Source organism: Euleptes europaea, chromosome 3, assembly GCF_029931775.1.
Source record: "Euleptes europaea isolate rEulEur1 chromosome 3, rEulEur1.hap1, whole genome shotgun sequence".
Lineage (NCBI taxonomy): Eukaryota > Metazoa > Chordata > Lepidosauria > Squamata > Sphaerodactylidae > Euleptes > Euleptes europaea.
Window position 1 is genome coordinate 14,167,364 of NC_079314.1, and position 24,913 is coordinate 14,192,276.

The 24,913-nt window shown below is 41.3% G+C and overlaps 1 protein-coding gene across 1 annotated transcript in view; it reads left to right on the plus strand.

The window, feature by feature from the left end:
• Window positions 1-24,913, plus strand: part of LOC130474679 (uncharacterized PE-PGRS family protein PE_PGRS54-like) — a 196,971-nt gene that overhangs the window by 158,090 nt on the left and 13,968 nt on the right. The window contains exons 92-99 of the mRNA XM_056846378.1: window positions 11,056-11,076; window positions 12,633-12,650; window positions 13,697-13,831; window positions 18,563-18,583; window positions 19,037-19,057; window positions 21,449-21,463; window positions 22,739-22,759; window positions 24,302-24,322. Of these exons, the coding sequence (XP_056702356.1) occupies window positions 11,056-11,076; window positions 12,633-12,650; window positions 13,697-13,831; window positions 18,563-18,583; window positions 19,037-19,057; window positions 21,449-21,463; window positions 22,739-22,759; window positions 24,302-24,322 (273 nt within the window). The remainder of the gene's footprint in view (window positions 1-11,055; window positions 11,077-12,632; window positions 12,651-13,696; window positions 13,832-18,562; window positions 18,584-19,036; window positions 19,058-21,448; window positions 21,464-22,738; window positions 22,760-24,301; window positions 24,323-24,913) is intronic.

The following is a 24,913-nucleotide window of genomic DNA, read 5'->3' on the forward strand; positions in this document are numbered from 1 at the left end:
ATGTGATATGTATGATATGTATCAGTACAACAGTGTGTATCAGTAATGACAAATGGGGAGAAATCCTTTAAGTTTGGAATTTTTGAAAAATGTAACAATGGTAGATTCTTGATGCATATGAAAGAAGACCAGATTATTCTGAAACCCAGCACCTGGGGAGAAATTTGGATAAGGTGAATTTTGGAAGCATTTCCATCCATATATTACATTTTCAGATGTACATCTATGATATTTATAGGATACAGCTGTAGATGTGAGAGCTGCCAACATGTGAGTTCTGAACTAGGGCTTCCAACTTCTCTAAAGTAGGAACTTACTCTGCCAAGTACACCTTGGCAGGGTCAGGGGCTTAGGAACAGGCAAGGGGATAAATTTGCCAACTTTGGCTTAGGAAATTCCTGGAAATTTGGTGATGGAGCTTGCAGAGGATTTGTTTGGGGAAGAGAGGGAACAAATTGAGGATTTGATTCCATGGAGTCCACCCTGTGAAGCAACCATTTTCTCAAGGGGAACTGACCTCTTTTTGTAATTCCTCTTGTTTTGGAAACGGGAACACATAATACACATTTTAAAATATGACTTATTGATTTGTTTTAAGATTCTGTTGATGAGTCTGCTTTTGAGAATTTTCTACTTAAAAATTCATTCCAGCTCTGTATGATACCCTTCAACAGCATTGTAAAGAAGAATGGCCGCGTTCCCTGCCTGTTGCTCTAGAAGATTTCTCACTACACATACCTTTGAAAAATCAATGTCATCCACTTTGATACCGAAATAATTCAGCTGATATACCTCAGCCTCAAACTGGTTTCAGGCATCAGACTCAATGGCCTTTTATGCATGGGTAAAAATCACCGCCGGACTGCTTCGAGAATTTGTTGGAATGATGCATGATTTCCCTGTCCTTCAGAAGTCGCCTCACTCTCACAGTGCATTTCCCCTGCATTTTCTGAATGCTGGCTAAAAAGCATACAGAAAACATGGGGGAAACATGCGGGGAGAGCGAGGCGATTTCTGAAGGTCAGGAAAATCACGCATAATCAAAATTAAGCCCCGAAATAGTCGGGGTGTGTGTGTGTGACCGTGAGGGAAACAGCTTTGCATAAAAGGCAAATAATTGCACTACACAAGATGAAGGTCATGAGAAGTTAACCTTTCCTTATTTGCAAAAGTGATTGGTTCGCTGGACAATGGAGGTGTTACATGTTATCAATTGAGTATGACGTTTCTGGACAGATACATGCTATAAATATAGCAGCTAAGGCACCTGGTCTTCACCTTGGTGATTTCATACTTGAAAAACACCGAAAGAAAGTCAAGATGAAACTTCAGGCTCTTGCTGCCGTTCTTCTTGTCTTTCTCATCTGCCCAAATGTCAAGGGGAATCTGGTAAGGCTGCCTTTTCTCTCTCTTAAAAGTACCATAAGACCTGTTTCTTTAACCTTTAGCAATATCTTCAGTGAGCTTTAAAGATAGGACTGCAAGATTTCTAGGGACTTAAAATGCTTCTTCAGGCAAGACCAAGCTCAATGATTTGACAACTCTCTCTGTTTCTTTTTGCCTTATCCTTCATTCAGGGCATCAAGGATCAAGATATTAGGGGGATAACTTTAACTTTAGCCTGGATGGCCCAGGCTAGCCTGCTCCTGGCAGATTCAGAAGCTTAACAGGGTTGGCCCTGGTTAGAACTTGTATGGGAAACCACCAAGGAAGTGCAGAGTTGCCAGTTTATATAAAAAAGTGAAAATACAAAGATTATTATTGTGATTTACAAAATAGCATAATTGTAGCACAACATGCCAAACAATGCATTAATTCTCAATAGTAGTACACATATCATGTAGCTTAGCAATTCTCAATAATAGCAGAAGAAGAAGAAGAAGAGGAGGAGGAAGAGTAGTAGTAGTTGGTTTTTATGTGCCAATTTTTTCTACCTTTTAAGGAGAATCAAACTGGCTTACAATGTCCTTCCCTTCCCCTCCCTACAACAGACACCTTGTGAGGTAGGTGAAGCTGAGAGAGCTCCAAGAGAACTGTGACTAGCTCAAGACTATCCAGCTGGCTTCATGTGTAGGAGTGGGGAAGCCAACCCGGTTTACCAAATTAGAGTCCACCGCTCTTAACCACTACACCATGCTGGCATGATATGGTACTTATATCATGTGGTAATTCTTGACAAGTAGGGTTGCCAACTGCCAGGTAGATCTCCTGCTAATTCAACTGATCTCCAGCCGATAGAGATCAGATCACCTGGAAAAAAATGGCTGCTTTGGCAATTGAACTCTATGGCATTGAAGTCCCTCCCCTCCCCAAACCACACCCTTCTCAGGCCCACCCCAAAATCTCCCGCTGGTGGCAAAGAGGGGCCTGGCAACCCTATTGACAAGTGTATACAGAATGGACTAACACACAATAAAAAACAAAGACAGGATGCTGGCTAGTAGTTCCTGTTTCGAATCTTCATCAGTCCTGAACGACCAGTAGCTTCAGAAGCCTGTTACAAGCAGTTCCAAATGCATGGTGAATTATAATCAGAATTTCTACAGCAGATTGATAATACGTAGAATAGTATGACCTCAAAAGGAAAACATCTTGGCTCTTGCTCAAGAGTCACTAAAAACTGTGTGTCCTCACTCCCCAACAATTTTGGTGTCTTTTGGTTGGGAAACACCCACTTTAGCACCCCCCCAATCCCCCATAACACACACAATTCTTATTGACCCTTGAGCAAGACCCAAGATGTTTTTCTTTTGATGGCATACTATTCTACATATTATGAATCTACCATAGAAATTCTTGTAACAGCCTTCTGAAGCTACTGGTCATTCAGGACATATGAAGATTCGAATGAGGAACAATTAGCTGGCATCCTATCTTAGTTTTTATTGTGTGTTTTTCCATTCTGTATACATTTGTCAAGAATCACCACATGATATGTGTACTACTATTGAGAATTAATGCATTGTTTGATATATTGTGCTTTTTTGTAAATCACAGTAATAATCTTTGTATTTTCACTTTTTAAAATAAACTATACACACTGGCATTTTTTTGTTTCAGACCTTTGTACCCCCTTTCTTCCCTGTTATTCAGCGGTTTCTTTTTTTCTTCCCTCCCCCCCTCCCAGATTAAAAATAATGTTCGGTTCTGTGCCCCAAAATGCTGAAAATGATTGTCCTGTAATAACACATGCTATCAACAACGAAGGATTAATATTCTGTCGAAGGCTTTCACGGTCAGAGTTCATTGGTTCTTGTAGGTTATCCGGGCTGTGTAACCACGGTTACACAGACCACGGTTACACAGCCCGGATAACCTACAAGAACTGATTAATATTCTGTTCAAGAGTCCACTTCTTGCAAATTAGCTCCTAGGATAAGAACTGTTGTTCCATCCTTTGACACTGGGATGGGGTTCCATTATTCCATCAGAAACTACTAGATGAACCGGTGCCAAAGATTTATGATTTAAGTTAATGTTAAAATGAGACATACCAAAGTGGGAAAACATTCTTGCCTTTGAAAAGCAAGAGTGGAATGAATTCTAATAGTTCTTGTTAAAGAAAATAAGTAAAAGACAGGGATTTTTGTGAATTTAAGCTTTTATATTGTCCTGTTAAGTACGAATAAATGGGATTAAAGTGTTAAGAGGCTTATAGGTGGCCTGCAAGATTTCAAATATTCTTGTGGGGAGAGGGGAATCAAGATTTTAAAGATGTCCAAAAGACTGAAGAAATAACTGCTTTTATTCTTTTTAATTTTAGATTGAAAATTGGTTTCATGTGAGTATTACAAATCTTCTGTATACGGAAACACACCAGCCAATTTCCACCTGTCTCAATTTCCAAGCCAGCCTCTCATAGTTTACCGAGCAAGGAGATTAGGGAGGAGACCCCTCAGCAGTGGGGTGTTTTCTTGGTGGGGGAGGGTTTACTCTTATCAGCTTATCAGCAGGCCATGAAAACATAGGGGCAGAGTAAATGCCTTCCTGGGTTTGAATCCCTGGTGAGTTTGTCCCTGGTGTAGATAGACCTTTATGGAAGCCCAGTAGATATTACAACCTACACAGTATGCAGGTAAATCAGCCATTCATTAACCCAGTTGAATCCAGTTTGTGGTGTATGGCATCTTCATTTTTGGGATGTGTGAGCAGAGCTCCCAAAAAGCCCTTTAATGGTGTAGAAAACTATCCTTTTTTCTTTCTTTTGTTTTGAGTTTGGGTGCCCACCAACAATGCAGTATGTTCTTATCTTTTCTTTGATTCCACTAACTTCCTGGGCAATGACGTATCTCCCTTCCAATCAGATCCTCGGAAGGAAGGAGAATAGAGCGTTCCCAGCCAATCACCTTTACAGACAAAATGCAGAGGACTGCCACTCTCCTTTCCCCTTCATTTATGGGGGCAGGGCCCTTCCCCCATCTGCAAGTAAGGTGGCTGGGGGCACCTTGTGTTAAGGCCCCTACAACTGGAAGCCCCTACAAGTCTCTACTGTACTGCATTCCATTTGCATTTAACTGATTAAACAGATTAGCAGGATCCAGATGTGCAGAGACAAAGCAGGAGGAGAACTTGTAGGTGTTTCTTTAATAGAAACATCATGAACAGGATTTCTTTGTTTTGGGTTGTTGTTAAAGGTGCAGGAAGAGGGCAGGTATAGTTGTCCAGTGTTGTACCTGAGGAAATATAAAGATAGAATTGATCAAAGTGGTCTCTGTCCCGAGGCAATCACATTTGCCTAATCAAGATCACAGGACTGACTTTCCATGTGAAAAATTAAAGAAATAGACTTAGAAACACGATAGAATGACATTGGCTATTAATTCCTGCTCACTACAGCCATATAGCAAGGTTTCAAAAAGTACCACAAAGCATGCAAGATTAACTTTCTTTCTCTTTTTAGGATGTAGAACACAAACTTCAGGTGTGTATTGCAGATCTTGGTATATGTTGAGCAATGTATAATGTTTTTTATGACCCATCTCTCTCCCCAGTGGGAGCTTACATTTATCTCCTTTTAATCTGGAGAGTGCACGATTGGCCCAAGGGCACCCAGCAAGCTCCCACGACAGAGTGGGGTTTCAAACTTGGGTCTCCCAGACCCTGTTCTGACACTCCAGCCAGTACACCACACTGACACCATAAGTGGAGGGTGCTTCAGATCTGCACACTCATGCACACAAACACACACTCAAATGCATGATGGTTTCATTGGTCTTACACCATACATGCAATCTAAGTGAAAACAATAATGTAATTAGCTGATGGAGACTTTGACAACAGATTTATTGGCCCACCATTTGGAATCAAAGGTCAAAATGGCCACCAGCCTTTATTTTGTCACAGCTGGGTAGATCAGGCAACTTTCTTTCATTTACTATTCAGCCTACGAGCCTACAGATAGAGTGCAGTGTTCTGAATGAAGAGTCAGGGTGGTGGGATCAAGGTGAAGAAAGCAGACATCACTGGGAACAGTTAAATTGAGGCAGCCAGGCATCAAGGGGACACGGTTACAAGGTAGCAGGTACCAGGAAGTGCTACAGTAAATGGACTGGCTCCACCTACAGCAGCAGTAGTGATGTTGGAACAACAAAAATGGCACATGATTTTGCCAACCCCGGGTTTGGAAATTGTTGGAGATTTGGAGATGGAGGCTAAGAGGAGAGGGAGCTCGGCGGGGGTGTAATGCCATAGAGTCCACCCTCCAATGCTGCTGTTTTCTCCATGGGAGCTGATTTCTATTGTCTGCAAAGCAGCTACAATTTTAGGAGATCTCCAGACCCCACCTGGAGGTTGGCAACCCCATATTAACATAGATGTCTTCAATACGGAATTAAACAGTGTTAAATCAGAAGCACTGGGGCTAAATTCTGCTAGGGCATAAGCTACGGATCTATGTATGTATTGTGAAATCAGAAAGGTTTTTGAGGAAGTATCAAAGCAGAAAAATAACTTAGTTCTCATTTATATTTAGGATGTTGCTGGAGACGTGAGTATTTCAAATCCTCTTTGCGTTTGTGAATAATTATTAATGTCCTTTTAATCAGGGCCTAATCTTTTACTGCCAGATTTTACTTGCTGGATTCTCAAGAAGTCCCTCAGTATAAGTCTACAGCATATAATTTTATTGTAGTGTGAGCAGATAGTCCTTGGCTTTTGTCACGTAAACAAAGGTTATCTGCCCTGGCTTGGATGCTATTGGGAAGTATGTTCCCCACTGTTTTCCCACAGCATCCTGGTGCTTATTTGCACCTCCTAGGTTTTCCTGTTTTTCCAGACATCTTTCCCAAACCTGCTTTGCAGTGATATTTTGAGAAAGATCACAGAAAAGAAGAAAAGTTTTTTTTTATTCCCTGCTTTTCTCTATCTTGTGTGTGTGTGTAAAGTGCCTTCAAGTCGCAGCCGACTTATGGCGACCCCTTATGGGGTTTTCAAGGCAAGAGACTAACAGAGGTGGTTTGCCAGTGCCTTCCTCTGCACAGCAACCCTGGTCTTCCTTGGTGGTCTCCCATCCAAATACTGACCAGGGCTGACCCTGCTTAGCTTCTGAGATCTGACAAGATCAGGCTACCCTGGGCCATCCAGGTCAGGGCTTTCTCTATCTTAAGGAGTCTCAAAGTGGCTTACAATCACAATCCTTCCTCTCCCCACAACCTCCCCTTGTGAGGTAGGTGGATCTGAGAGAGTTCTGAGAGAACTATGACTGGCCCAAGCTCACCCAGCAGGTTTCATGTGGAGGAGTGGGGAATCAAACCTGATTCTCCAGATTAGAGTCCGCTGCTCTTAACCACTACACCACGCTGTCAAGTTGGCACCCATGTGGACAGGAAACTTCAGATATTCCTGATGCCAGCCAGCTCAATGCCATTTTCCCTATCTGCTTGGTGGCCAATCTGCTTGGTGGCAACCATTCCCCCTAGCCACCGGATGGCTTTTAAAAAAGAAAATTGGAAAAATGAATATCAGTAAAGAGTTATAAGTACAACATGTCTATCTGTTTTTCTCTATTCCTCACTTTCATTTTCTAAAAGTATATGCCCCCCAACCCCCATTAAGTTGGCTCTTGAATGCTGATAGCACAGATAGCTCTTGATAGCTTTTAATGTGTATTTTTAGGGTTTGGTTAGTCTCAGGTTTCTCCATTCTAGTTGCAGCACTATTCAATGTATAATGTCTTCAAGTGGACAAGCAATGCAGTTAAGTGGACAAGCAATGCATCTTCAGATGTTAAGTCCCACTGTATCCAGTGAGGTTTACTCCATATGTGTACATAGGTAAAAAGTTAAAGGTCCCCTGTGCAAACACGGATCATTCCTGACCCATGGGGTGACGTCACATCCCGACATTTACTGGGCAGACTTTGTTTACGAAGTGATTTGCCAGTACCTTCCCCAGTCATCTTCCCTTTATCCCCAGCAAGCTGGGTATTCATTTTAACCAACCTCGGAAGGATGGAAGGCTGAGTCAACCTTGAGCCGGCTACCTGAAACCAACTTCCGTCGGGATTGAACTCAGGTCGTGAGCAGAGCTTGGACTGCAGTACTGCAGCTTACCACTCTGTGCCACAGGGCTCCTAGATTTATTTGGACTACATTCCAAATACATAGACTAAATTCTAAATACATAGGACTGCATTCTAAATGGTCCTCTATCGCAGTACAAGGGCTTACCATAGAGTGCTGGTTCTTATATAACCATGCAGGGAAGTAAACCAAGATTTTCATATGGGAAAGTATAAAAAAATGTCTGGGGAAAAAATAACACCTTCCTTTTAAATTTAGGTTAAAGGCAAAGTGAAAGTATCCGTGACGGTGAGTATTGTGAACTTCAATGCCATAGAGTCCAATTGCCAAAGCGGCCATTTTCTCCTGAGGAACTGACCTCTGTCACCTGGAGATCAGTTGTAATAGCAGAAAATCTCCAGCCACCACCTCTAGGACAGTGGCCCACCAGGAAATTTCCCTTTAAGTTTAATGGCCAATCTGCCCCTGCTTGCAGAGGTTTTTCAACAATGCCTTCTATTTGAATATAGCTAGTGAACTGTACAGAAATGGAGGTAAATTTAACATCACCTATCATTTTCTTTTCCTTTTTTGGGAAGGTTTCACTATCTAAATTTCTTTTTCCAGTATTTTTATAATGGCATAGGGTGATGATTAGAAGAATCCTACCAAGCATTCTGGCTGTGTGTGCTGAGATTCCGGGAAGGAATTATCAGCAGGTTTTTTTACTCCTTTAAGAAACAGTCTATACATGGCTTACATGATATAACTGAATAAATGGTACAATTGCAAAACTAATTGATTGGCTGGCTAATCAGAGCATTATTTCCGACCCCTGCCAATCTTAATGAAAGAACAAAGTTTCCCCTGCCCTTAGTCAATTCATATGAGTGAAATCAATCTTGAAGGGAGTATGTCTATCCTTGATGTGATTAAAAAATGGGTAAAGTGAAGTACATCACAGAATTAAATTGGTTTAAGAGTAATTTCCTGTCTTGCAGAAAGACATGGGAAGTGTGTTGTATGAGCTATAGCTCCCAGCTTCTTTGGGGGCAATTTATGACAACTGTATGGCTATAAAACCAATACAGGTCTGTGTCCAATACAGTTCTGTGGTGTAGATACTCCTTTAGTGTTGGATGTGAGATGATGAGTGCTTACTTGCACTGTGCTAAAAACAAGCTTTTCCAAAAATGTACTTTGCGTGAAAGAGAAACTGTATTTCTTTTCTTCTTTCTTTTTTAACTTCAGGAACTGGTGGGCCACTTGAAAGTGAGTATTGCAAATCTGACGATATGCTGAGTGATGTGCCGTGTTTTTTCTGAGGTCTCTTTTCTTGCCAGATTGTGCCCGTTCGTCTCTAGACGCTTCACCCTACTAGTGACTGCTAAGATACACAGAGCGTTTTTTGGTAATTCTTAGTGGGGCTGAGGTGCAAGGTTATTGCATATGGCCAAATGCTGTTACAAGAGTTAATCATAAAAAACACTATAAATCATCGATAAATTAAAACTTGAGGGGGGTGTTACTCTAACTCGCCGGAACTTATCAGAATACTGAACAAAGAACATTGTTAAAAATTTAACATTCAGAGTAATCTGAAATTTAAATAACATAACAATAAACATTGAAAACTCTCAAAACTTGGTGTCAGAGCTGTGAAATAAAAGAAACGCTAATACTGAAGTCTTGAGCCCGTTACAGTTTTGGTCCCAATCATTAAGTGACTGCCTAGATAAAGTTCACATTTGTGGACAGAAGATCCTGCTTCACATCAACCTCTTGTGAACAGAATTTACAGTTCAGCTCTGTTAAGTTTTAATTCTTTGGGCCAACCTGGCCCGGATTTGTGGGGGGGGGGCTAGAGAGAAGAGGGCAACTTCATAAGAGACTGCAGGCTCCATATCTGCAAGGAGAAATAAGACTTTCTCCATTACCGTTCATTGGTCCAGATTGGCCAGAATTGTCTCTAAAAACTTTTGCCTTGGTGCAAAGTATTGACAAGCCAACAAATAGTGACACAGATCTTCCGGCTCTGAGCCTCCACAAATACATAGGGTGCCAAACTCATTTGTTATGAAGGCTGGATATGACATAAATGTCACTTGGTCAAGGTGGGCCATGTTTACCACAAAATGTAATGCCAGGTACCGGAGATACCAACTTTATAGAAGACAAAGGCAAAGCCAATTATTGATATTATTTTTTACATAATTTTTAAAAACTTAAAATACAAACATGGTTTAAACAATAACACTCTTTCCATATTTTCTTTGATTTAACAGTGTTTGTTAATTGACATGGTTTGAAAATGGATAGATGCAATGGCTGTTCATAAATTAAAAAATGTGATCTTAGACAAGTATTGTGCCCTAGAATGATCCACTTTAAATAATTTGAACCAAAGTGAAAATTTAGAGCCTAGTATGACTTGCCTATTGAGTTCTGCATCATGCCTGTATATCTGGGCCCTGAAGTTAAAGTCAGCCTGGGAATCAGTTCTTGTCGGTTATCCGGGCTGTGTGACCGTGGTCTTGGTATTTTCTTTCCTGACGTTTCGCCAGCAGCTGTGGCAGGCAACTTCAGAGGAGTAACACTGAAGGACACTGACAGACAATGTCCTTCAGTGCTACTCCTCTGAAGATGCCTGTCACAGCTGCTGGCGAAACGTCAGGAAAGAAAATACCAAGACCACGGTCACACAGCCCGGATAACCGACAAGAACTGATGAACTCTGACCGTGAAAGCCTTCGACAATATTCAGCCTGGGAAGTCTCACGAACAATATCTGTTAGGTTGTGCAATTGAAGGATTTTATTATCTTTGGTTGACCACGTAGGATTTTTTAGGCTTATAGTGAAGTAAATGCTTGAGAGAGGGCTTGCTGGGGCTCTCTTCAATTTGTGCCAATAGTTAAACAGGGCTTTGTGAACATGGGCCCGTAGGGAAGGAAGACCTAAGTCTCCTCTTAGCAAGGCAGCTGGGGTGTTCGGGGGTAGTGCTAGCATCTTTTTCAAAGAGAGATTTTGGATTTTCTCCAGACTATGAGAGCAGCATTCCATCCCCAAACCTCTACACCATATAAAAGTTGTGGGATCACCTTGCTCTGGAATAGTTTTATTGCTGGATCTATCATTATGATAGAATTTTAAGATGGCACTCATTATCCGAAGGGCTGTTGCTTTTATGATTTTCAGGTGGGCCTACCAAGACAGTATCTTGCTGAATGGGATTCCCAGATATTTAAAGGTTCGACATTGGTCTACTGGGAAATCATCTATGGACCATCTGGAAATACACTGCTGTTTTCCAAAACCATCACCTTGCTCTTAGAATAATCGATGGTTAGCAGTTCTTCTTTGAAATAGTCACTCTAGACAGCAATCTTCTCAGCCCAACACGGGTTATGGACAACAAGACCATATTGTCAGCATAAGATGTTGGTGGGGGGTGAGATCATAAATGCTTACTTGCACTGTGCTAAAAACAAGCTTTTTCAAAATGCACTAAGCAGCATGAAAGAAAAACTGTCTTTCTTTTCTTTTTTTAACTTTAGAATGAAATGGACCAGATGAAAGTGAGTATTGCAAATCTGTATATATTCTGAGAGATGTGCAAAGTTTTTCAGAGATCTCTCCTCTTTTTGCCAGATTGTGCCTGTTGGTTTCTAGAAACTTTAGTCTACAAGTAAATGCTGAGACATCCAGAGTGGTTTTGGTCACTATTAATGGGGCTGAGAACTTTGCAACAAATGTGTTCATCAGGCAAACTAGGCCTCTTCAGATTCCCTCAGTAACATGCAAGGAAAACTTGTGATGTTCCTTGGTAAAGTTCTTCTCACAAGTAACATTGTAGCAAGCATCTTTGCACCAGAACGACAGCCTCTTGGTCACTGAAGAATATAGCTGCTTTTTGCCCAGTCCAAGAATTAAATTGTTTCAATTGTCAGAGAAGGGTCAGTATCCCCCGAGGTCAGCTGCCAGCTGCGTGTCTTCTTCAGAGAGGTCTTCAGGAACTCCCTCATCTGAGAATTAATCTGATATGAGACTTAGGGTCTTTGTGCCTCTACAACTCCAGGCCACTGTCAGGAGTGCCTGAATGTCCAAACAGTTATGTATTTGTTTCTTTTTAACATTTCCATCTAGGGCTGCCCGGTCCCCCCTCTCCTCCGGCGGGAGGGTATGGTGCAGAGATCGGCATTGCACGTGTGCGCCGAAGCGCATGCGAGTCACTTCTGGTTTACAACCGGAAGTGCCACCTTGTGGGGGGCCTTATACCTCTTAGTTTGAGTGGTAAAATGGCCCTTTACCACTCAAACTAAGAGTTTGAGTGATATAAGGCCCCTCGTGAGGCAGCACTTCTGGTTGTAAATAGGAAGTGCCATGCGTGCGTGTGTATGCCCGCATGCGCGTTTGCCCCCCCCGACCCTCAAATGGTTGGCGGGCAGAGGGGTGATTTACCAGGGGTTTGCCCGCCACCACCGGGCACCTGTCAACCCTATTTCCATCCCACCTTATCTCCTTGCACTCAAGGCAGGCAAAACATGTACCAAGCAAGATGCGAGGGCATAAATTACCAAATTAAAATGTGTCTACCTCAAGCAGTGTATACGTCAAGCAGTGTATTAGGTCAAAAAGTTCTATGAACTGCCAAAAACTGCATAGAGTTTTAGCATAGAGTTTCCAGTGATTCCTAAAGGAACCCATTGTCACTTCTGAGTTGTACCCGGAAACGAGGAACCAGTGCAGTAGGCCAATAGCTGCTTTTTTAAAAAGACCTATTACTATTTTTCTCTCACCACCACTCAGGACAGCCCTCCAGCTATAGTGGGAGTCCTGGCTACCCTAACATACAAACAGTCCTCAGGGAGGATACCTTATGGAGAAGGCTGTCTGAAGTGCATAAATCGCACAGGGAAGGCTATCGAGAGAGGTGGTTTGGTTATACCTTCTAATATAGATATATTTATTATTGAATTCTACAGGTTTAAATGAACAATTTAAATCAGAAATACTGGCGATGAGCTGTGCCAATATACAGTGTAAAAGTGTGTGTATATACTGTGCAGTAAGCAAGATTTTCTGGAGGTGTCACTGATCATGAACAATAGCTTCTTGTTTTGTTTTAATTTAGATTCTTGGATACAAACTGGTGAGTAAGATCAGCAATGTCCTTTTCACTGGACTTCAGTATTCCCGTGGCCCATTTTACCTCTCCGCTTCTGGAAGATTCCCCTTGCAGTAGTCTACAAAGTTGATAGCACAATTTTTGCTTCTGTTGAACAGGACATATGCATAATTAAACAAAGGTTCACATTGGGCTTTTATGGCTTGGATCCACCAGTGATTTCAATGGCTGGACAGGATTTCCATCTGCACAGCATGGCTCTCTCACCTCCCCGCTCCCACTGGAGACAAAATGTGCCCTGAAATGCTAAAAATCACACTCTGGTACTGCCCATGGAGTTGGAAGTAATAACTGTTTTTAAAAGATGACATGTGCTAGACATAAAAAAATCTTTGAGGGATTTCTGTAAAGAATTTTTTTACCTGGAGTGAGTTACAGTAAACTAAATGATCTCACTGTGAAATAAAGAATTGTGTGGATAAGGTAGGAAAAAGTATGAAGGAATAACGATCTTTCTTTTCAAATTAGGATATCATGGTCGTAACTAAACTTAATGTGAGTATTTCACTTCTTCTGTGTATTGTCCCATTGATCTGGAGTATCTTTCCATTAGGGCTATCTTCTCCTGCCAAATTTTGATTTTTGATTCTGAAAAGGGCCCCTCCAAAGAATTTGAGATAATAAAAGGGGAGACCAGTGCCCCTTGCTGGGCTCCTTCTTACTTCCAATCCTAGCTCTGCCTTCTCTCAATGTCAGTCACCAACTCTGACCCTGTGAGAACTTAATCATGCTTGTGTCAACCCAAGCAAACCGTGGGTGGGGTGGGTGGGGTGGGATCTCCAGTAGATAATTCCCAGCATCTTCAACCCCCAATTCTTGAGGAGGAGGAATTGAACAGAGTGGAAGTGGTGTAGAAATGATAAATTATAGTCCACCTACATCTTTTGGAAAATGTGTTGTCGACCTGGCTGCCAGTCCCTCCTTACCGCAGTGAAAAAAATTAAAGATTCTTTGCCAGCATCAAGAAGCATGAAGGAATAATTACCTTTCTTTCCTCCCTCTCATTTTAGGCACTTGAAGCCAAGCTGAAAGTGAGTATAGCAAATCCTCTGTGCGCTGTGGCTGATCGATATATACACTTGATCTTAGCCAAAAGGCTGAGAAGCCAAAAGGCCGAGGCTGCTCGATATTGTTACGCCAAAACTGTTAGATCACTGCTATGTGAATATAGCAGGTGCCCAGGTACCAGCAAGGGCCGCAAGACCTGGACCAGTCGCTAGTATACCTGCAGCATCCATGCTGAGTTAGACCAAATTAAAGATAACAAATGAACCTGAAAACTGCTTATGAAGATAGAAAGCTTTTAAAGAAGCAACCCTTGGGTTTGCAGTTGCACTCTTTAGGTCAATGAAATGTTTCAAATCGTAACTGTCCCTTCTTCAGCTGGGGACTTCTACAGGAGGGAATGTTTTTAGCTGTTTTGTGGGCAGCTGTAGTAGAACTTCAAGACCCTTTCCCTCCAAAAGCTCCACCATTGACCCAGAATTCAGCCACTGAAAACATGCTTGCAACCTCCTTAGGGACTTCTTCAGGGAATTAGTCTAGGATGTCAGTGAGTGCCCTAAGGTGTTTTTAGATTGATTGAGGAAGACCCAACAAGAGATGGATTGACTCAATAAAGAAAGCCACAGCCTTCAATTTGCAAGATCTGAGCAAGGCTGTCAAAGATAGGACATTTTGGAGGACTTTCATTCATAGGGTCGCCATGAGTCGGAAGCGACTTGACGGCACTTAACACACACACACATTTGTCTTTAATGTTTAATCTTGTTCATTGTGTGACTGTGTACAGTTATATTCTGTTTTACAAGGTTGTTGTAATCTGTCTTGAATCTTGAGTTGATCTAGAAAATAGGTGGGCATATAAGTATTTGAAATGTATAAATAAATACATATTTCTTTTTGTTTTAATTTAGACCCTGATTGCTGAAGCAGTGAGTATTTCAAATTATCTATGCGTTGAGTGAATAATCTACAACAATTTATTTAAATCTGACCTTGCTTTCCTCTCCTACTAACTGAAAATGCCTTCCTCCCCCATTCATTCTGTTGTATCGGCCTGATTCTGAATAGGAGGGAAGACAGGAGTAAAAGAGAGAGAACACTTGTTCATTGGGGCTTTAGTAGCCTTGCAACCTAGAAGGGCAATTGCGCTTTAAAAGAGTTAAAAACTTAAGCCTCAAAAGGTAAATTATATACATGTAAGGGATCACATAAGGCAACTAAATAGGTTGCAGAAGAAAAACCTCCAACAGACTATATGCAGTTTGGCCCATAAGGCCTTCTTCAATTGTAACTATACAGTACCGTATATACTCACATCTACAATCAAGATATAACATAACTTTGTAACAGTCAATGCAGGTTGCATGTGAAACTTCATTATTTGGGCTCCAAATGTAGACAAAAGTAAAATCATGGCTTAACTTGTCTTGGAGCTCCCATCAAGCGCATAAATAAATGTGATGCAACCACGCTGCTATTGGCTGAACAAATTCCTGCATGTATCATGTAAAAGACTATACTGGATCATGACCACTGAAGAATGCCCTAAGGGCTGAAATGCATATGGTCTTGGAGGTTTTTTTTAATTGTATAACCTCTTTAGTGGTCTCATGTGATTCCTTACATGCATGTAATTTACCTTTTGAGGCTTAAAATTTAAACTCTTTTAAGCACAATTTCGTTTAATAATAAACATATATTTGTAATATTATTTTTAATTATTGTGGCTCAACCTTCTAGGTTCCAAGTCTGTTTCATGGGCTGGGTATAGCTCCCTTTGTTTCGCGGGCTTCAGTATTAGGAGTCCCTCTTCTCAACTGGTGGGAGATTTTGGGGGTGGAGCCTGAAGAGGGCGGGGTTTGGGGAGGGGAGCGACTTCAATGCTATAGAGTCAAATTGCCAAAGCGGCCATTTTTCTCCATGTGATCTGACCTCTATTGGCTGGAGATCAGTTGAATTAGCAGGAGATCTCCTGCTACTACCTGGCAGTTGTATCAAAAAACAGTAGTAGGCTCTAAATACAAGATGACACTGGAGATCAGTTGAATTAGCAGAAGATCTCCTGCTACTACCTGGCAGTTGTATCAAAAAACAATAGTAGGCTCTAAATACAAGATGACACTGTATAATTAGAATAAGCACAAACAGTGAAGGACAACTACCTGGCAGTTGGCAACCTAGTCAGTAGCCTTGCCCAGACAATTATTGCACTGATGTGAATAGGCCTCTCGTTTAAGGGGTACGTCTTTGTAAAGAGGGACTTGATACACAAGGTTCTTGTAGGTTATCAGGGCTGTGTAACCGTGGTCTTGGTATTTTCTTTCCTGACGTTTCGCCCGCAGCTGTGACAGGCATCTTCAGAGGAGTAACACTGAAGGACAGTGTCTCTCAGTGTCAAGTGTGTAGGAAGAGTAATATATAGTCAGAAGGGGGGTTGTGTTTGAGCTGAGTCATTGTCCTGCCCCCTTCTGACTATATATTACTCTTCCAACCCCCCTTTATTGTCCAACCCCCCTTCTGACTATATATTACTCTTCCTACACACTTGAAACTGAGAGACACTGTCCTTCAGTGTTACTCCTCTGAAGATGCCGGCCACAGCTGCGGGCGAAACGTCAGGAAAGAAAATACCAAGACCGCGGTTACACAGCCCTGATAACCTACAAGAACCGATGAACTCTGACCATGAAAGCCTTCGACAATATTTTGATACACAAGATTTGTTTTAATGATTCTATAGAAACGGATAAGGATTTTTTAAAAAAAACCAGAACAAGTCTCCTGTTTGCAAAAGTAGCCACCTCGATGTGATTCAGAAGTTTACAAGCAGGTCATGAAGGGAGCTGCCCCCCTCCCCTCTGTACCCTGAACTCAGAAGTCCCACTTTGCTTTCATGGCTATTGGCTATTGACGGACCCAACCTGCCTTTGGTGGATTTTTCTAACCTTTCCCCTGCCTTTTCTTAAAATCCATCCATGTCTGTGATAACTATCCTTTCCCCTAAGCACTGTATTGAGCTTATTAAATATTAGTAGGCAAATTTCAGGATGATGAGACACCCCCCGCTCCTCTTCCAGATAGCGAGTTCACATTCTGAGAGTTTTCTAGAGCAATCCGGTGCTCTGGAATTCTGAGGTCCCGGGCAGCTCCCCTACCACCTACTCACGTTTACTGATCCTTGGCTGAACAGAGGTCAACCACTCCTGCTTATCACTGTGAACACCCCCACACACACGTTTTCTGCAAGTAAGATATTAAAAAGTATTAAAAGAATAACCATTTGCTTTTATATTTAGGATGCAAAGGCAGCTAAACTTTTACAAGTGAGTATTTTGATTCTTCTATGTATTTACAGAATGATCTCCAGAGTCCTTCTTGCGGGGGCCAATAATTTTATTGCCGATTTTGCTTACTGATTTCTAGAGGTGTTCCTATAGGGAACTTGAACTAGTCATTCAAAACTTGTTCCCAACCTTTGGGCCACTTCTAACTACAATGACATACATTTGTAATTTAAATTCATTGTAAGAGCCTCTGTGTTGAGAGTTTTTTTGCTTATAGTGAAGAAATCACTGTTGATCAGGAATAAAAAAACATGAAGGAATGACTGGTTTTTTGTTTTTTGTTTTAATTTAGGAATGTGAACAGAAAGTGAAATTTGTGAGTATTGCAAATCCTGTGTGTATTGGCTGAATGATGAAAATGTCCTTCATAAACAGTGCTTGGTCTTGGCTTGCAAGCTTTAGTATTAGGGTTGCCAGGTCCCTCTTTGCCACCATCAGATTTTTGAGGTGGAGCCTAAGGAGGGCGGGGTTTAGGGAGGGGAGGGACTTCAATGCCATACAGTCCAATTGCCAAAGTGGCCATTTTCTCCAGGTGATCTCTATTGGCTGTAATAGCCGGAGATCTCCAGCTGGTACCTGGAGGTTGGCAACTCTATTTAGTATCATTTTCAAAAGTAACTTGGACCCCTAAATAATGTAATAAAGGTTTACTTACTCAAATTCATTCAAAGGCCTTCTTTTTCAGTTCAAGTTCAAGTTGGTTGTGAGAAATATTTGGTGGGATTAAAGACAGATGAGAAACACAGCTCTATTTTTTTAACTATTTATTTTTGCTCTGTTTTTAATTGTTTTAATGATGAGTGTATTTTGGGGGAAGTTCGTTTTAATGGTTTAAAAGTGTGATTTTTATTACATATGTATTCATTTGTTGGTCTCCTTGGTGGCTTTTGTGAGGATATAAAGGCAGGATATATGTTTTGAAAAATACACTGGTGAGCCGGGGGACCTGGCAACGTTCTCCCCACAGGCTTTAAAAAAAGATGTTCCCCACAGCCACTGTGCTGCTGTGGGGAAAGTTGGTTGGGTCTGGTTCCCTAGACCCAGCTCAATAAAATAACATCTTATGTAATTTGGTTCCCAAAGAAGGTGGTTATGAAGACACTGGGAATAGGGAAGCTGGCCGGCATGTTGCTGATGCCAAAACAGGCTTGGAGGTCTTACAGTAGGGTTGCCAGACTCGTGCTGGGAGTGAGGGATCTCCTGCTTTGGGGGCCCTCCCCCTGGAACCGTCAAGCTGGCTGGCAGGGGTCTCACCAGGTACAAAAGGAGGCCTAGACCTTGATGCTGTTGGCGCATTGACATAACTTCCCAAAAAGTCTGGAACTGGTAGGAATCTCATAAGGATCTCCTTAAATCTTCCTGAAAGAAAAATTTGCACATTCAAAGACAATATGAGAAATATTTTCATAATGGAGACCTTTCTATTAGAATATTTCTGCCATTTTATACCTCCACAAAAGATGTCAAGGATTGAGGAAACTATTTTTAATAGCTATTGACTGTGAATTACTTCTTTTTCTCTTTCAGGCCATCAAGGAAATAAAACTGGTAGGTACTGTGTATAGTATTTATATGTGTCCAGTTTTGTTTTTAATTTAACCTTGTTGGAAGGAAAGAGTGTGGGGTTGTGGCTAGTATTTTGGATTTGGGGTGAGGAGAATTGGTCAGATAACTGCTTGCACTCAGATATAGTCAGTGGCTTAATTTAGGCCAGTCTCTTTCCCTCTGCCTGATCTCCTTGCCCCATTGAGCTGTTGTGAAAAAAGTTACCCCCTCCATTTCCACCATCCTAAGATCTTTGAGCTCTGACCTGGATGGAAAGTGATGACAAACTGGTATTAACTCCAAATGTCTCAGCTATAAATATTCTTTTGGAGTAGATTGTTCAAGATCAAGCTGTTAGTCCCTGTTCACCACAGCTATAGGGAAAGTTTTTGAGAAGTACCAAGAAGTATGCAAGAATAACTTGCTTTTCTTTTTCTTTCTTTCTTTTAAATTTAGAAATCTTTGGAGCAACTGCAGGTGAGTATTTCAACTATTTTCTGCTGAGCGATATACACTGTGTTTATCATCAGATTGTGCCTTTTTTGTAGGATGCAGGAAATAAATGTTCCTTGTTGAGTCAGACAGAGAACTGATTGTCTACCTCAAAGGTGTCCTTACATTTCTCCAGCAAAAGGGAATGGTCACCATTAGGGCTGTGCATTTCTCCCCCAGTAAATTTCAGGTTCGGGTTTATGGGACCTGATTTTGTTTTTTGAGGTGGGGGGACTGAAATATCCATATAACCATACTGGTAAATGGGTATTATGGGCCCACTATACCCTATGGAGATTATTTTTCAAGGAGCTCTTTGGGGGGGGGGGCATTTTTTGAGATAAAGTCACAAAATTCACAAGGTAGCTGCAAAGCACTCTCCTTAGATAGACACCATAGTTTGATAAAGATTGGGACTGGTGGTCCAATTTTATGAGCCCCTGAATGGGTCAATCCCTCCATAGGAAACCATTGTAAAGTTTACAATGGTTTCCTATAAAGAATGGCCACCTCTTTGGGAGTCAGTAAGGCATCTGGATTATTGTTAAAGGCACACAGGTATGGTAGGGAAAGTTGCCCAGTGTTGTATCTGAGAAATCGAATGTGAGCATTATATTGATTACAATTAAGATCGGTAGATAAATAGATATCATTTAGAAACATTTCTTATATGATCCCAAAGAGTGAATTGCCTTTGACCAACACTGATCAATTGGTTGAGTTTTCCAAGCATTTTCCTACCATCGATCAAAGTGGTCCCTGCCCTGACGGCAATCTCTTTCATCAAATCAAGATGACAGGGCTTACCTTCCATGTAGAACAATGAAACAAATAGAGTTTGTTATAGAGTGACATTGATTTAACTGTAATGTCCCCTGCCCAGAAAGCCCTGGGAAGAGTGGTTCTGTACAAAAGGAAAACTTATTTCAGAGAGAATTGTCAGCAACCTTCAGGTACATTTCCCGAAGTCTTTTGCGGAAAGTGATGACAAACTGATATAAACTCCAAAAAGTCTCAGGAATAATCTTTTGGAATTTGTTGTTCAAAATCAGGCTATTAATCCTTGCTCACCACAGCTATATAGGAAGCTTTCCAGAAGTACCTAGTAATATGCAAAAATAACCTGCTTTTTTTCTTCCTTTACTTTGTTTTCGAATTTAGCAATATGTAAACCAACTGCAAGTGAGTATTTAATCTTTACCTCCAGATGTTGCTTTTTTGTAAGTGGCAGGAAATATATTTTCCTGGTTGAATCAGGCAAAGTGCTGATTGTCTGTTTCAAGTGTCTCTTTACATTTCCCCAGTAAAAGGGAATGATCACCATTCACACATATGTGGGAAAAATATGGCAGTCTTAATTTATTTACTTCATTTGTACCCTTCCTTTTCCCCCAGTGGGGCCTAAATCTATCTCCCATTAATCTTCACAACAACCCTGTGAGGGTTGTGAGGCTGAGAGTGCATGACTCACCCAAGGTCACCTGGTACATTCTATGGTAGAGTGGGGGTTCAAACCTGGGTCTCTCAGATCCTAGTCTGACATTTTAAACCACTATACCGCACTGCCACTATAATTGGAGGGTGCTTCAAAATTCCACAACACACACGCACACAGATCACACCCGTGATGGTTTCACTGGTCTTAAAATGTAGCTGCAATCTAAGGGAAAGCAACCGTGTATTTAGGTAATAGAGACGTTGGTAACAAATTTAATTGGTCCACCATTTTAAATCAGAGATCAAAATGGCAGCGAGCCCTTATTTGTCAAAATTGAATTATCTAGAACAGGCAACTTTCTTTGATTTACCATCCAACCTAAAATCCTATGGGCAGACGGCAAGATGTGAATAAAGGGTGGCAGGGTCAAGATGAAGATAATGTACATCATTGGGAACAGTTAAATTAAGTCAGTAAGGCATCAAGGGAACGAGGTTGAGGAGTCACAGGTTTCAGTGAATGCCACAGTGCCTGACCAGCTCAGCCTACAGAGGCAGTAGTGATGTTGCTTCAACAAGGATGAAAAATGATTTTGCCAGCTCTGGGATAGTCATTTCCTGGAGTTTTGTAAGTGGAAGCTGGGGAGGAGAGGGAACTCAGCGGGGATGTAGTGCCATAGAGTCCATCCTCTAAAGCGGCTGTGGGAGCTGATCTCTGTTTTCTGGAGAGCAATTACAATTCTAGGAGATTTCCAGACTTCACCTGGGGGTTGGCAACCCCAAATTGACATAGATGAGTTAAACAGTGTAAAATCAGAAGCACTGTGGCAGAATTCTGCTAGGGAATAAAGTAGAGACATATGTATATATTGTGAAAACAGAAAGGTTTTTGAGGAAGTATCAAAGCAGAAAAATAACCCTGTTTTCATTTCTATTTAGGTTGATACTGCAAAAGTGAGTATTTCAATATGTTCACTTGATTGCAATTTTTCTCCTGCATATGACAGCAGGAAGTACATCATGTCCTAATCTGTCCCCATAAAGCATGAAAAGGTTGAGGGCAGGATTGGGTGGACAAGTATTTAGTTGCCAGATTTCTTGTATTGCTTCTATAGTAAGAGATAAGGACATAAGCCCCATTAGATCAGATCCAGAATGTTGCAAGTTCTCTAATGTGGCTGTTGAATGCTGATAGTGTGGACAGCTGCCTTTACAGTGCATTTATAGGGTTTGGTGGGTCTCACATTTCCCCATTCAAGTTGCATCTCTGTTCAATGTATGATGTCTTCAAGTGGACAAGCAGTGTAATCCTAGGCATATCTACTCAGATGTATGCCCACAATATCTAGTGAGGCTTACTACAAACAAGTTTGCATAGGTCTTCATCCTAAAAGGTCCTCTATCACAGTACAAGGGCTTACCATAGAGTGCTAGTTTCTGCATGAACCTGTGAGGAAATAAAATTTTGCTCTGGTGAAGTATCAAAAAAGCATGCAAAAATAACACCTTCCTTTTTAATTTAGCTTCAAGGCGACATAAAAGCAACTGTGCAGGTGAGCATCATGAACCCTCTGTGAATGAGCTGAGGGATCTGCGCTATCCTTCCTTCTAGTTCTTCCTGTCAAATTTCTAGAAGGACCTCTAAGGAAAACTCAAGGTGGACATTATGTATGATGAAATGTGCACGATGAGATCCCAAGAGAGAATGAAGCTTTTACTCCTTTAAGAAGGATTCTATACATTACTTGCATGTTATAACTGAATGAATGGTCCAATTGCAAAACTAATTGATTGGTTGACTGATCAGAGCATTATTACTGACCCCTACCAATCTTAACAAAAGAACAAAGTTTTCCTGGCCCTTGGTCAAGTCATATGAGTGAAATCAATCTTAAAGGAGTATGCCTATCCTTGATGTGATAAAAGAAATGGATCAAGTGAACTACATTACATCATTACATTGGTTTAAGAGTCATTGCCTGTCTTGCATAAGACATGGGAAGCATGCTGTATGAGCTATAGTTCCAAATACTTTGGGGCAATTCATGACTATTGCTATAAAGCCAATACAAGTCTGTGTCCAGTACAATTCAGTGGCGTAGATACTCCTTTAGTATCAGGTGTTGGGGTTGTGCTTACTTGCATTGTGCTAAAAACCAGTGTTTCCAAAATGGATGAAGAATTATGAAAGAGTAACTGTCTTTCTCTCTTTCTTTTTTTCAACTTTAGCTTGCGCTGATACAGCTGAACGTGAGTATTGTAAATTTCTGCATATTCTGAGTGATGTGCAATGTTTTTCAGAGGTCTCTTTTCTTGCCAGATTGTGCCTGTTGTTTTCCAGAAGCTTTACCCTACTAGTAACTGCTGAGACTCCAGATCATTTTTTGGTCACTATTAATGGGGCTGAGAACTTTTCAGCAAATGTCCTCATCAAGAAAACAAAGCTTCTTCAGTTTCCCTCGGTAACACACAGGGGAAACTCATGATGTTCTTTGGTGAAGATCTTCTCACAAGTAACACTGTGCCAAGCAGCTTTGTATCAGGTTGGCAACCTCTAGTTCATTGAACAATATGGCTGCTTTTGGCCAGTTCAAGAATTAAATTATCTTATTTACCAGAGAAGGGACGGTATCCCCTGAGGTCAGCTGTCAGCTTTCCATCTAATTGTCCTCTTCCTCAGACAGGTCTTCAGGGAGTCCCTCATCTGAGAATTTATATGATATAAGACTTCGGGGTCTTTCTGTCTCTTCAACTCCTGGTCTCTATCAGGAGTGCTTCAATGTCCAAGCAATTGTTTATTTCTTTATGTTAATCCTTTCCATCTCATCTTATCTCCTTGGCCTCAAGGCAGGCGAACAGTGTAGCAAGCAGATTACAAGGACATAAATCCCCAAACTGAAATAACCAGCTAAAATACACAATGCACCCATGTAAAAGAATTCAGACGGGGAAATATTCAAAAAGTAAAAATGCACAGGCTCCTCAAACTCCTTAGGAAGAGGACAGCCTCGTGTCTTCCTAAATACTTGTGTCTTCCTAAATACTCTGGCAGGCTGTGTAAAAGTCATTGTCTATACTGTGAAATAAGCATGATTTTCAGGAGGTATCACTGAACATAAAGAATAACTTCTTGTGTTTGCTTTTATTTAGACTATCATCACAGATTTGGTGGTGAGTATCACACTGTGTGAATGATCAGCAATGTCCTTTTCACTGGAGTTCAGCCTTTCTGTGGCCCAACTTTTCTCTCTCCCCCCCCCTCTTCCTCATACTGTTTTTTAACATATTAGTTTTAAGCATATATATATATATATATGTGTGTGTGTGTGTGTGTGTGTGTGTGTATAGAAATCACTTAATAAATAAATGCATAAATAAATAGAATGGCAACTTTAATGTTGCCAACAGATGGAGAACAACAGTTCTGAGGATAAACAGCAGAAATCATATCGTTCATATATGTTGGACAATAAAGGGGTCAGCAGCACACCCCCCTACGGATTTCTATTTGTAGGAAAACTATGCTGGAAAGTTGTCCATCTGACCCATAGCGGACTTGCGCAGTAGGATTAGAACATAGAATCTTTCATGCACACAAGATCCTAAAGTAATTTCTCTCTTAAGGGCACGAGATTTAACTGAGAACATCGGGGTTGTACACAAAGTATAGCTTTCAGATCTCCATCTTAGTGGTCTCAGTTTGTTATGATCTTGAGTCTATACTGTGAAATAAGCAAGATGTTCAGGAGGTGTCACTCAACATGAAGAATAACTTCTTCTTCTTTTATTTAGGCTGATGTCAACAATGGGAAGGTGAGTATCGCACTGTGTGAATGTTCCGCAATGTCCCTTTCATTGGAGTTCAGCCTTTCCGTGGCCCATTCTGCCTCTCACTTTCTAGAAGAGTCCCTTGGTAGTGGCCCACAGAATGCATAGGACAATTTTAGGCCTCTGAGGAAGTCAAATGAACCCCAATTGAAATCAAGCGAAGGTTTACATTTGGTTTGTATACCGTGGATCCACCAGCAGTTTCCACGGATAGAAAAGTTTCCCATCAGTGGAGGATGACTTTCTCACATTCCCCCCCCTCCTGCTGCCACCAAAAATGCCCCTTGAAATGCCCAAAATCACACTCTGGTTTTGTCCGTGGATCCGGGCCAATGTGGTCAGCAATTACAACAGATTGTTTGGGAAAGAGCTGGAAAATATAGCAGGTAAAAATATGTTCACAGCTGTTTCCCTTTTGCATGTACCAACTGGATATACCATGTACCAACTGGATATGCCATGTATCTCAAACTGTTTACCAGACTAGAGTTGCCAGGTGGGGGCTAGCCAGGTGGGGGCTGTCCCTACTACAGCCATTTTGTGGCTGTGCCTCCTTTGGCAGCTATTTTGTGATTG